At 49.3% G+C, this 13,609-nt stretch overlaps 1 protein-coding gene across 2 annotated transcripts in view; it reads right to left on the reverse strand.

Annotated features, from left to right (window-relative positions):
• The window catches only part of Eya2 (EYA transcriptional coactivator and phosphatase 2), a 154,634-nt gene that overhangs the window by 14,285 nt on the left and 126,740 nt on the right, over positions 1 to 13,609 (reverse strand). For both annotated transcript variants that reach the window (XM_005362877.3, XM_026787031.1), the window contains one exon: positions 3,108 to 3,197. In XM_005362877.3, the coding sequence (XP_005362934.1) occupies positions 3,108 to 3,197 (90 nt within the window). The remainder of the gene's footprint in view (positions 1 to 3,107; positions 3,198 to 13,609) is intronic.

A 13,609-nucleotide genomic window follows, 5' to 3' on the forward strand; every position in this document is an offset into this window, starting at 1 on the left:
CACACACACACACACACACACACACACAAACACGGAGGGGCAGGAATTATCAGTATATGCATTGCTTTTGAATAAATGATTGAGGAGGAGACCATACCTGTTTTTTGTTTGTTTGTTTTTTGGTTTTTCTGTAGCCTGTCCTAGAACTAGCTCTTGTAGACCAGGTTGGCCTTGACTTGAACTCACTGGGATCCACCTGTCTCTGCCTCCCTGAGTGCTGGGATTAAAGGTATGTGCCACCACTGCCCTGCCTGACGTGTTCTTGAGCTGTCACCGAGGCAGGGACTCTGCTCAGCCCTTCATTCAGATAAGAGACACTCTCATCGTCCCAGCTTACGTGGGAGAAAATGAAGCAGTGAGCACTGGTGCTTGTTAGGGGTTGAGCTATCCCCTTCACAAAGAAGCAGAGTTGGAGCCTTAACCTCCAACGTCTGTGAGGTTATCTTTATTTGGAAATCGGCACAGCAAATGACCCTGATGAGTCCCTAGGTTTGGACAAAAGGGAGATTTTGTCTTTGCCTGGATCACCCTACACGCGCCTAGCTTGGTCTGGTTTGGGAAGCTAGGCGGGGTCAGGCAGTGGATGGGAGAAAGGTGCTGGTTCTGATAGAGACCAACACACGCAGAAGAAGGAACATGACAAAGCTGGGGTGACATCTGCGTGCTGGAGTATGCCCGAGGTCACCAGAGCAGGAGCATGTGTCCCTCACAACCCTGGTTTGGCCATAGAAGACTGGCTTGTGTAGAGGCTGCAGGGTTTGCACACAGCATTTGGGGCTTTCTGCCTGGGAGATGTGTCTGCTTCTCCACTTAATTTATACGGACCTGGGGGGGTGCTGATTCTGTACTTTGAGTTGGAATTCAATAGTTCATTATTCATCACTAAGTCACCCCAGCTCTGGCCATTGGGGACCCTTTCAGTTTCATCTTGTCCCTTTGACATAAGGCATCATTGGGTTTTGAGAGCTTCTTTAGTTTCTGGTGATCCTCCTGTTCCCCCCCCTCCCCCCATCTCTTAAGCATACCCCATTAGTGTCACCACTACAACCAGCTGTTGTATTTTCTTTCTGTCCTTCCCTTCCATCCCCTTCCTTTCTTCTGATGGCCTTGAACTCACTGTGCAGCCCAGGTTGGCCTCACCATGTAGTCCAGGCTGATCTTAAATGCCTGCTCCTGCCTTCTGAGTGCTGAGATTATTACAGCGGTGCACCACCACGTCTGGCTTTCACTTTCTCACCGTAGGAAATGCTTACAGTTAATTGTTGACTCCCTGCCCAGCTCCAGAGTCACCTTAAGTCAAGGACCTTATGTTGAAGAAAGGGGTGGGAGGCCAGGTTCTGGGTACTGGGTGGTGCATTGCTGCTGGGGTGTCAGCGTTTCGATCCTTAGAAGCCAGAGCAAGTTTGTCAGCTTGGCCTTTTAAACCCAGAAACACAGCTAATGAACATGCCTGCTTGCGGGTGTTACGAGGCAAGTTTTGGGTGCTCAGTTAGTGGCTCACATCCCAAATATGCTGGATGTGGCAGAGGTCAGCACCTTCCTTGTCCCTACCCAGTCTTTACACATCTTCCCTGTGAGGTCTGCCTCCTGGGATGTGCGGACCACTGTCCTCGCTGCTGGTCTTACCACTGTCTTGCTTCTGGCCTCACCTCTACGGTCTGTTCTCCACTGGGCAGCCATGGGTAGTCTCTGAACCACGTACTGAGGTTCAAAGGGTCCAGTGCTTCCAACCCCTCTTAGAATGTGACCCTGAGCCCCACACTGGCCCCCAAGCTGTACCCCATAGTGTACCCCACCTTCTGCTTCTTCTATTTTAGCTCTGTTGCCTCCTTTCTGTTCCTGGAGCTGCCAATTTTGACCGTGCCTCGGGCCCTTGGCACTGCCGTTCCTTGAGTCTGGAAGACCCTCCACCTACACAGAGGCCCCTCTCTCACCGACCTTAGGTCTCTGCTCAAATGCCTGAGGGGGCACCTACTGGATAGGGTGTGATGGTTAGTTTTATTTTTAATAATTTATTTATTTGTATTTTATGGGCATTTGGTGTTTTGCCTGCATGCCTGTCTGTGTTAAGGTGTCAAATCCCCTAGTAAAGGAGTTACAGATAGTTACCAGCTACCCTTTCTGAGCCATCTCGCTGGCCCCAGGAGTTCTAGTTAAACGGGCTTTTCATTTGAATTTATCCCCACCTCTTTCAACACAAATTAAGTCTAAACAAATGAGTTAAGCTGTGCCCAAAGCTGCTTCCTGCCCCTTTTCCTTGCATCTTGTTCAAGGGTTCAAGAGCTCAGGAGTAAACATCCCAAGTTTATCCCCCACTCTTTTCTGTAAACCATGGGTCCAAGGAATGTAAATTCTTTTTAAAAAAGCTCTCACCCTGGCCCTGCTGCTCATTTTTGTTGCCCCAAGAGGATCTGTACCAGTCTGCCTCAATGAATATATTAGCCAAAGGCGTTTCAGGAGGAAGAAGAGGCCACCAGGTTTTACTGGAATAGCAGAACCATCATCCCATGTGATTGGAGCAAGGACGGACGAGGGCCAGCAAGATCACCCTGACAAGAGTGTTCCCCCAAAGGACACAGACTGACTACAGTTCTGTACTTTCCCAGGAGTCACTAGGAAATGATTCGAGTCTCTAAAAGAGACGGGAGAGCTGGGGGATGGCTCAGTGCTTGAGGACTCTGTTCTGCCAACGAACCCCACATTCTACTCCCAGCACCTGCCTCAAAGTGCTCCAGCACTAGGGGTCTGCTGCCCTCTGCTGGCCTCTAAGGGCATCTACAGTCATGTACACGCACATACATAAACAAAATAAAAATAAAGTCTTTTTTGAAAAGGAGCTGGGCGGGGGTGTCACACTCCTTTAATCCCAGTACTCGGGAGGCAAAGGCAGGCAGATCTCTGAGTTCCAGGTCAGCCTGGTATACAAGAGCGACTCTGTAGACTCCAGGATAGCCAGGGCTATAGAGAGAAGTACTATCTTGAAAAGCAAAATCAAAATAACAAACAAATCCCACAAAAAACAAAATATACAAAAAAAGGTAAATATTTCTGACAGAGCTAGCACCCCCCCCCCCCCCCAACTGTGACAGTGAGCGCTGGGTGCTGACCTCCAGGTCATTGAAGAACAGGTGTGTGTCAGCGAGGTTGAAGATCATCTCTTCCATCATCAGGCCGATGCGCACTGACGTCGTGGTGTCCTGTGGGAAAGAGAAGGGACGGTTTAGTACACGCTTGGCCTCTTGGTCTCAGCCCACCCCTCCACCCCACTCCACCCCTGCTTGCTCTGGAAAGCAGAGGGCGTCCATGTTCTTCTGAATGGCTCACTACTCATGTGGTTGAGAATATGGCCTGGGGGGAGAATGACTTGTTCACACCTGGGGAGAAGAGGTGGATACTGGAAATGACACCACTCTAGAGTGATGGCGACAAGCAATTACAGCAAGGACAGAAGCAAGTTCGTCAGAGTGTAAGGTGCACCGTACGCTAAACCTCTTTCCCTTCTCTTCCAGCCCAGACAGGGTTTCTCTGTGTAGCCCAGGCTGTCCTGGAACTTGCTCTTTAGACCAGGCTGGTCTTGAACTCACAGAGATCCTCCTACCAAGGCCCGTGCCACCACTGCCTGGCTTTTTGTCAGGGATTTTGGCATGAAAGAAGAAAGTAACTACCACAAGCCTTTGCTGCCAGTCACCCTCCCTGAGGAAGATACATTCCAGTGGGCAGCAAACATGGCCCGTGCTGTCTTATCTGGCTCATGAGTTAAGATGAATGGATGTCGGGGCTCCGGGATAAAGGTTCCTGCCTGACTTCCTTCAGTGAGGGTCTGTGATCCGGAAGTATAAGCCAAATAAACGCCTTCCTTCCCTAAACTGCATTTGGTCATGCTATTTATCACACAACAGAACCCAGGCTAGAACACACCATAAATGAGAAGTGGACTGGGGGCTGGGGACATGGCTCAGAAGCAAAGGACTTGCAATGCAGGCGTGAGGACTTAAAGCTTGATCCCCAGAATGTACATAAAAAGTCCGGTAGTTGTGCAGGTTTATAATCCCAGTGTGTGTGTGTAGGGAGAGGCCTGTGGCCAGCCATCCCAATCCATGAGCTCGAGGCCAGCGAGAGACCCTGTCTCAAACCAAGGTGAATAGTGCTGAAGGAAGAACAGCATAGGTTGTTCCTTGGTTGCCATGCATACTTGCACCTGTGTTCATGAGTACCCGCATGCACATATACATGCACACACACACACACACACACACACATACACACACACACATCCAGGAAGCCCTCCTGCTGTAAAGTAAACAATTCCTCAAACAAACCCCTTTTGACTTTAAAAATAAAACAAAATAAAAAATAAAACAACAAAAAGGAGAACAAAGGAAGTGTAGCTGCTGATCTTGGTTTCACACACACACACACACACACACACACATGCACGCACACACATGCATGCACGCACACACGCATGCACACCCATGTGTGCGCACACCCACAAAGATGTGGAGAACCAGACCAGGATGGTGCCTTTGACCAAACACCTCATCAGGGCTCTGCCTCCCATCCAGGGTCTGGCCAGGAGGTGGCAGACAGGGACTCTGGTTGGAGAGGGCAACTGAGAACAAACCTCTTGTGCCTGGAGGAAGTCGACGCGTCCCAGGGAAGGTTGTGGTCACCTCTGTGCCACTGCTCGTCCCTTGGAAAAGGCAAGGCTGATGTGCACCTGGCTGTGAGACTGGCTCTCTTGAACAGGAGGGGAGAGAAAGGCTGCCATATAGGCCCAAAAAGACTGACTCAGAAAAGCAGGACAAAACAATCATTGTGTGTAAAAACCACTTCCCTGGGGTGTGGTGTGGTGTGGTGGTGGTATGTATATAGTTATAGGAAGGCGAATCAGAGATCGTGACTGGCTGATGACGGTAGGACATGAGTAGGAGCTTTGTGTGCGTGACCACGGCAAAGGTGAGGGATGGGATCTTCTTTCTGTTTTTGACAGGGCCTCATTTGCCCAGGCTGGCCTCAAACTTATTGTGTAGCCAAGGCTGGTCTCAAATCCCTGATCCTCTTCTTCCACCTCCCAAGTGCCAGGGTTGCAGGCGTGTGCTACCTTGCCTGGCCTTTGTAATGGATTTATTCTTTTGTAATGGATTTATTCTTTTGGTGCCGGGAAGGAACCCAGGGCCTTTGTACATGCCAGGGCTGGCCCTAGCCTTGAGGACTAATTTCTCTCTCTCTTTCTCCCCTCCCTTTTTATCTCAAGAAAGGGTTTCTCTGTGTAGCCCCCCCCCCAGCTGTCTTCATACTCGCTCTGTAGACCAGGCTAGGCTGACCTCAAGCTCAGAGATCCACCTGCCTCTGCCTCCCAAGTGCTGGGGTTAAAGGCCTGGTGCCACCACTGCCCAGTTCCACTTTGCTTTTTTTAACCCAGGAGAAAAGGTCTTACTCATTACTGTTTGAATGTGAAAAGCCTCACAGGCTCAAGTGTTTGAACATTTGGTTCCCGGTCAGAGATGCTGTTTCGGAAGGTTGGAGACCAGGAGTGGGCCACTGGGGTGGGTGTTAAGGTTTGACAGGCCCCACTTCCTGTCTGATATTTGCCTCCTGATGGAGGAGACCATGTGGCCATCCATCTCAGGCGCCCGCTTCCACACCTTCCTGGCCTCAGCGAACTGTGTCCCCCTTACACTGTGAGCCAAAGTGATCCCTTCCTCCTTCCCTAAGTTGCTTTTTATCAGGTATTTGGTCACAGCCAGGTCAAAAGCCACCCATACGCTCCTGAACGAGGGGACCTCCCAAGAGATGCTCCGTCCAGAACTGCGGGCAAGTTGCCAAACACTGGACCTAAGTCAACCTTGCAGCTGAGGAAGACAGATAGAAAGCCCAAACCTCAGCAGAAAGAAGTCTGCCGGTCTTCCTCATGTTAATACGAAGACTTAAAATAGCTTAGGGTCGGGAGATGGTTCAGTCAGCAAGTCCCAGCCATGCACGCTGAGTTTGCATCCCCAGCACCCATGGAAAGGCTCAGCCCAGTGGCTCATCTGTAACCCTAGTGCTGGCTGCGGGCCAGAGACAGGTGGGTTCCTGGAGCTCACGGATCAACAGCACATGCATGTATTCACACATGACCTCATATATGTATGTATTATATGTATAAAATCGTATATACGTACATACCCCCACAGACATACCTGCACACACTTAATATTTTTTAAAATGATGGATAAGTTACGACAAAACCAGAATTCAGGTATGAGAGCTGGAGGAAAACTTCCCATGCACCTCCCAGTGCCCGCTGGGTGATTCCTGAACACCCACCATGACACACCCGCTTGCTCTGCGGCTTTCGGTCACACAAGAAGCAAACAGCGTGACCCGGGCAAGTGTGTGGCGGCTTTCTTACTACATTTTCAGATCCACACCGAGCCTCGTGTCAGCGATGGTGCACAGAGGGTTCACCAGTCCGGCGTGAGTGTGAACACCTCGCCCAGTGTCCCTATGCCACTCATCCCGAGGGCTCCTGATGACCCACGGTGCAGCCGGCGACGGCAGGCATAGGAGAGGCACTTCCTTTCCAGACCATCACATACTCTTTGGATTAAGGCAGAAGTCCAGTGGTTAACTTGCTAAACAAGCAACATCAGACACGGCTGACTTGAAAAACAAAGAGCGATTAAAACCAGAGCGGGAGAAGAAAGGGCGAGTGGAGAATGAGTTTAGTGCGGAACATGCCCCTGGAAGGGCTGTGCTGGGCAGGGTGGGGAGGAGGGAATGCCATCGCTGGCCTAGTGTGCTTGCGGGTGGCTGTTACCCTGAGAAGGCAGAAACCTGGTCCAGACTTGGCAGATTTTTCCAGTGAGCCCTAAGGTTTCGCGGGTTTCTGGAATTGACTTTGATGTCATCGTGGTGGTCTGTGCATGCCTGGGGTGGGGGGTTAGAGAGGAGAGGTGGGACAGCCCTGGGACAGAGACAGCACTCTGGATCCCCACGAAGCAGGGGAACCCACTTCCAATGCCTTCTTGATAGAATTCTTTTAGTTAGGGGAGGGGGTTTCAACCACCAGCCTGGTAGCTGTTAGGCTATCCTGTGATGCCTGGTTGTATTTCTTGGGTGGAAGAGAGAGGGTAAAACAGTAAAAAAAAAGGAAAGTCTAAAACAAAATCGATCTGAGGTAAAACAAGTTAAGAAAGAAGGCAGAAGGGAATGGCTTGGAGAGCTTTTGAAATATGAATGCCCAGTTACTCAGTGTGAACACAGCAGTTAGTTCCTGGAGCTAGGGAGATGGCGGCTCAGTGGCCACACTACCTGCTGCCCGTCCATGTCAGGTGCTCAGCACCCATGTCAGGTGGCTCACAATCACCTGCGGGTCTGGCTTCAGGAGATTTGAGTCTCCTGTCTTCCGAGGGCGCCTGCACATGCATGGTTCACACAGATACACCAGCCATACACCACCACAGCTGCAGGGGCGGGGGGAGGCTGATCTGGCAGGATGTTACACAGAATGGCAGCCATCTGCGTAGTCACCTACAGCAGATTTATTAGGGTGTGTGGATCCCACTGTGACACGTCTCAGGCACTGGGACTCACAGAGATCCACCTGCTTCTTGTAGTAGGGAGGCGAGCAGGCCTGCTTTTCGTCCCGCACGGCTAGCTTAGCCGCGGAAATAACCACTCCACTCCCTGAATATGTCTTTGCAGAGGCGATAACATAAAACAAAAGACTTTACTTCTACTACAATGAGGGCAATGATCATGTTTCTTTTGATAAATGCCTATTTTGAAACAGGAGTTGTTTGCTTTTTAATATCTAAGTGGGGGCCAACAAAATGGCTTCATGGGTAAAGCCATTTGCTGTGTTAGCCTGGTAACTTGAATTTGATTCTTGGATTCAAACAAGGCTAGAAGGAGAGAAACAACTCTACAGAGCTGTTCTCTGACCTCACACGCAGACATAACACAACACACACACAACCACACACACACGTGCACACATACATGCAGACATACCATACACACACCACACACATACATACCACACACACATGTGCACACACACAAGCAAGTCACAAGATACACACACATGCAAACATACCACACACACACACACACACACACACACACACACACACACACGAGAACTCATCCACTGGCCTTCAGCTCTTTAGATGTGTTTCTGAAAGATTGCTGATGGATGGTCAACAACTTCAGTGGGCTGGTTAAGTTTTCTTCTTGTGCTTCTGGATACAAGGCCTCTGTATGTACTAGGCAAGTGATCCACCAATGAACCTTACCCAGGCCACAAGTGGCCACATCAACACTGCTGTTGCTTGTTTGCAAGGTACCTGGAGAATACATAGTCTGAGTATTCCAGCAATTCAACCAGGGGGTTTTGTCTTAGCTTTGTGTGTGTGTGTGTGTGTATGCATGTGTGCGTGTGATAAGCATGTGTGATGTGTTTGTGGGTGTATGGGCGGTATGCATGGTGTATGTGTATATGGTACATATGTATGTGTGCTGTATATACACGTACATGCATGTGTTCAGGTGTGCAGGTGTGGAGGGCAGAATTTGACCTGGGGTATCTTCCTCTATTACTCTCCATCTTACTTTTGAAACAGGGTTTCTCACTAAACCTGGGGCTCATTGCTCCAGTTAGGGTGACTGGACAGTGAGCCTTGGGGATCCTGTCTCTACTGCCTGCCCCCTCCCCCAGAGCTAGGGTTACAGATATGTGCTGCCTTTTCTGGCTTTACGTGGGTGCCAAGGATCCAAGCTCAGGTCTTCACGCTTGCGTGGTACACTCACTTCTCATGGAGCTTCCTCTCCAGCCCCCAGCCCAGGGCTAACAGTATTTCCAGAGGGGGCCTTCCTGGGTATCTGTGTCTCTAATCTCCACCCCCGAATGCCAACAGCAACTTCCCCCCTTCCCCCCAGTGCTGACAGCCACAGGTGTCTCCAGACTTGGCCCAACAGGCCCCAAGAGCCAAGTCGCTCCAGCTGAGAAGTCCCCACTCTAAAGGCCTCTAGATGAGGAAAAGTGCGGTTCTCAGCTCGCAGCGTTAGCAGCCAAGTCTGGAGTCACAGAGTGGAAAACCCTGAAACGAAACTAGCTTTCTAGCTCACGCACAAACTGAATTACATTAGAAACAAAAATGAAAAAACCACAAACAAACCCAGGTCTGGGGCTGGGGTTCAGCTGGTAGAGTGCTTGCTTAGGTTGCCCAAAGCCTGGAGTTTGATCCCCAGCACCAGATAAACCTAGAGTGTGGTGTCATCTTGTAATCCCAATGAGGTGGAGGCTCAGAAATTCAAGGTCATCTCTGATTATCTAGTGAGTTCCAAGCCAGCCTGTGGGCTATAGGAGACCCTGCCACCACCACTGCCTCCCCATATGGAAATCTCCCAACCACCAAGGCAGGAGGTGCCTCTTGTGTGTCTCAAGGAGGAAGTGAGACACAGCAGTTAGAAGCAGTGACACTGAGAACCCTGGGTGCCTACTGGCACCCTGCCTGTGTTTTCTGAAGGTGATTTGGGGCCGCCCACTTAACTTCATGCCCCTCATCCTGACTGAGTAGCCACAGCACCCGCTTCCCAGAGGTGGGCCATTAACAACAGTCTGGTCACAAGAAAAGTACTCTGTCATAGGGGTTGGCTAGGCTGCACCCTGGGTCTCTCTGACCACACCTATAATATGAACTTGGTTCTTCCTTCCTCAGGTGCCATCCAGACAAAGGTTTTGGGGCAGAGGGAGGGCGCCACCACAGGCTTTCCTTTCCTGCCAGGACCCAGGCTGCCCAGGAGCCAGGCTTATGTCCCTGAGTGGTGTTGTCTGGGCTTGCCCACGCTTCCTACACAGGGTGGGTGTCAGGCCAACTCTGAAGTTGGCTCATAGCCCGCTGCCTGCGGTCACCTTGCTTCTTATTCTGCGTCAATTACCCTGACAACCCCAACTTCAGGATGATATACTTCAGCACCTACTTTGGTATGAAGACCCCTCTTTTTCTTAAAAAAAAAAAAAATCCCACCTGCACACACAAAACCAATTGAAGCTATCACACCATCCGAACCAACCCAGCCTTTAACCATCCCTGCCAAGTAGCTGTTTATAAGCCGAACAAATAATTACTCTGCCACGAGGAAGAAAAGTACTAATTAAAGCTATTCATTAAAGCAGCTTGCCTATTCTGTGGGGTTTATCTCTCTGAGTGTCAGCCAGAGGTTAGGGGCGGATTAGCACACAGTGAAGGCTCTGCCAGCTAAACCTCCTCCTTGCGGTTAGACTTTAATAATGAAGTTGTCATTAAAAGCAAGAATTTAATGGTTTTAATTGGGTTTAATTACTTGGAAACGCCTGGAAAACAGATCAGCTTGTTAAAGAAAGAAAAAGAAAAAAGAAAAATCTTTTTTTTTTTTTTTTTAAAGAGGGAGACAAGAAAATGATGGTTGTGAAAAAAAAAAAAAAAACCAAACCAAACCAGGTCAATTCACGTGTTTGAACAGTAAAGAAAAACAAACCCAAACAAAAAGCCCTCAAACTTGTTTCCTTGGCAGTTCCAGAGAACAAGAGAGAGAGAGAGAAATCTGAAAAGCTCAACAAATGGTCTGTCTGTATGAACAAGCGCTTCCCCCAAAGACCTGGGGGTTATATTCTGTCTCGGCGACAGCAAGAGCCAACTGAGGACTCAAAATGCAATAGGGTCGAGAGGAAGGGAAGAGAAGATGTCTTAGCTGTCTCCGCTCTGAGGGGATCACGTGGCCCCAAAGCACATGGGTTCTTCTTATCCTGTTTAAACCGTTTGCATTTACAGAACACAAGACCGTCTAGCTTCCGAGTTTTCTGCTCTTATCCGAGGCCAGAAATTCAAAGTCAGAAACACAGAGGAGGTAGCAGCCTCCATCTTGCTTGCCCTGGACCCCACGGCTGCCTGTATGGAAGAGGGAAACATCTGAAGGTCTGGGGGAGACGATCACCCTGATGTGAGCCGGGTGTAGGGTGGTCCAGGGTGGAGAGGCATGGATGGCATGGGAGCCTGGAGAGGCATGGATGGTGTTGGAGCCTGGTACCTACAGAATTATTTTGAACATGTCTGTACCGATGGTATCTAGTAGCTGCTTGATGCTCTACCCATGTCCCTACCAGCACCCTGTGGTTTCTCTCTTTGGTCATCACAAACAGCAATCCTTCAGCCTCCCTTCCACAGACACAGCACTGGACACAACCAGTTAAGGTTGTCTTGAGAAAGGGTTTTTCTCTATGTAACAGCTCTGGCTGTTCTGAAACTCGCTCTGTAGACCAGGCTGGCCTCCAACTCTCAGAGACCAGCCTGCCTCTGCCTCCCGAGTGCTGGGATTAAAGGTGTGCGCCATCATCACCTGGTACTTTTTATATTTTTGAGACAAGATTTTGCTATGTATCTGAGAGTGACCTTCAACCTGGAGGGATTCCTCTGCCTCAATTTCCCTAGTATAAGGACTACAGGCAGAACCATGACTCCTTGTTCCAGCAGCCTGCTTCTAAGGAGCCACTTTTTAAATAAAGTTTTATTGAAACACAACCACACATATCGCACATAAGATTTGTGTCTTGTCTATGGTTATTGTTCCATTACAGCCAATATGTTGAGTACTTATGAGAGCCTATTTGATTCTTAAGATTCAGTTTTTTCTCTTTTTTTCCTTTCCTTTTTCTTTTCTTTTTCTTTTTTTTTTGGATACAGCTTCTGGCTGGCCTTGAATCTGAATCTTCCTTGCTTTAGCCTCGTGAGCGCTGGGATCACAGGTGTTCATCAGCACATGTGGTTTAAGACTCAAGTCTGTAAGACACTGAATTCATTTACTTTATACGATCTGCCTGCCACAGAGGTGACCCCTTCTAAACACCTGTGATGTGTTAATGTGCACGTTCCAACCTCGACCCCAGGAGGTCAGTGCTGTTGATATCATAACTGTATCCCAGCGGTGGAAATTGAGGCACAGGAGACCAAGCACCTTGTGAGATACAGTTAGGGAATGAGGCTGGCTCTGAACTTGAGCCATCTGGTTCCACAGCTACACTCTAGACCACAAGAAGACGAACTTTTTCTATACAAAGCAGGCAGCCTAGACTCCGTGTTCTGTGTGGTCTCAAATATAACTCTTCAACCCTCCTGGGCAGCACAGGAGCGACCATGGCTAATATATATGAACATGGGAGCAGCTGTGTGCCAACAGACCTTGCTTACAGAGACAGTGGTGGGCACACTTGGTCCTCAGAAGGAGGCAGTGGACAGTACAAGACCTTGGAGTAAGGCTGGGAGCTGGGAAAGCTGCAGGCTTCAAGAGCCTTCGCTTGCATGACAACCACAGGATCTGGAGTGTTCTCATTATGACTGACACTATTCCCTTTTGTGGAATGTATGTACCTATTATGCAGAAACACAGGGCATGGCGGGCTACGGGGTTCCCAGAGGATCCCCTGAGCATACGCACACCCTCAAGCACTCAGCATTTCTCGATGTAGAGGCTCCTCCAAACCTCCCTTGTTGTGAGCCATTTCCATGTAGCTGAGGATGACTTTGAACTTCTGTTTGTTTTTAAACACTTAGTGGTGTGTATGTGAGTTAGTGTGTGTGTGTGTGTGTGTGAGTACGTGTGCCACCGTTTGCACATGATGGGCAGAAGACAACCTTCTGGAGCCAGTTCTCTCCTTCCATCTGTGGATTCCTGAGGTCACACTCAATCACCAGGCTTGGTGGCAAGAGCCTTCACTTGCTGCCAGCTCTTGCCGGCCCTACCTTGAACTCCCGACCTTTCTGCCTCTACCCCCCAGGTGTTGGGATTGTAGGTGAGCTCCACTGTCTCCTTCCTTTCGTATGTCCTTCATTCCTGTCCTTTTCCTCTTCCTTTCTCATTTTAAAGCATACAATCTGGGGCATTGTGTGTGTGTGTGTGTGTGTGTGTGTGTGTGTATGTATGCATATGTGTGTGTATATAATATATGTGCATGTATGTGTGTATGTGTATGTATGTGTGTATGTAGCTCAGCTGTAGAATGCTTGTTGAACATACACAGATTCCATCCTTAGCAAGATCCTAAAGAAACATTTTTGAGACAGAATATTATGTAGTGAGGCAGCTTTCCTCTTGATCCTCCTGCCTCCAACCCTCACCTCTTCACCAGGTACAAGGATTACAGGTGTGCTCCAGTGTGTCTGGCACAGCTTTGAAAAATTAACTGATTTAGTTTATGAATACAGGTGCTTTGCCTACATGTTGGTCTATGCATCACATTTGCCCAGTATCCAAGGAGGTCACAGGAGAGTGTCAGATCCCCTGAAAACAGTTCCATGAGCCACCACATGGGTGCTGGGAATGGAATCAGGTTCTCTTCAAGAGCAGTCAGTGCTCTTAACCACTAAGCTGACTCTCCAGTCCCCCAGCTTTTCTCTGGAGTATGTAATTCAGGGGCAGTACCATCTCCATCTCCTTTCCCAAATTCTCTTCACTGAGAAATAAAACGAGATTCCCACAAAACACTGGTTCTTGCCGGGCGATGGTGGCGCACGCCTTTAATCCCAGCACTCGGGAGGCAGAGGCAGGCGGATCTCTGTGAGTTCGAGACCAGCCTGGTCTACAG

This window comes from Microtus ochrogaster, linkage group LG8 (genome assembly GCF_000317375.1).
Source record: "Microtus ochrogaster isolate Prairie Vole_2 linkage group LG8, MicOch1.0, whole genome shotgun sequence".
Lineage (NCBI taxonomy): Eukaryota > Metazoa > Chordata > Mammalia > Rodentia > Cricetidae > Microtus > Microtus ochrogaster.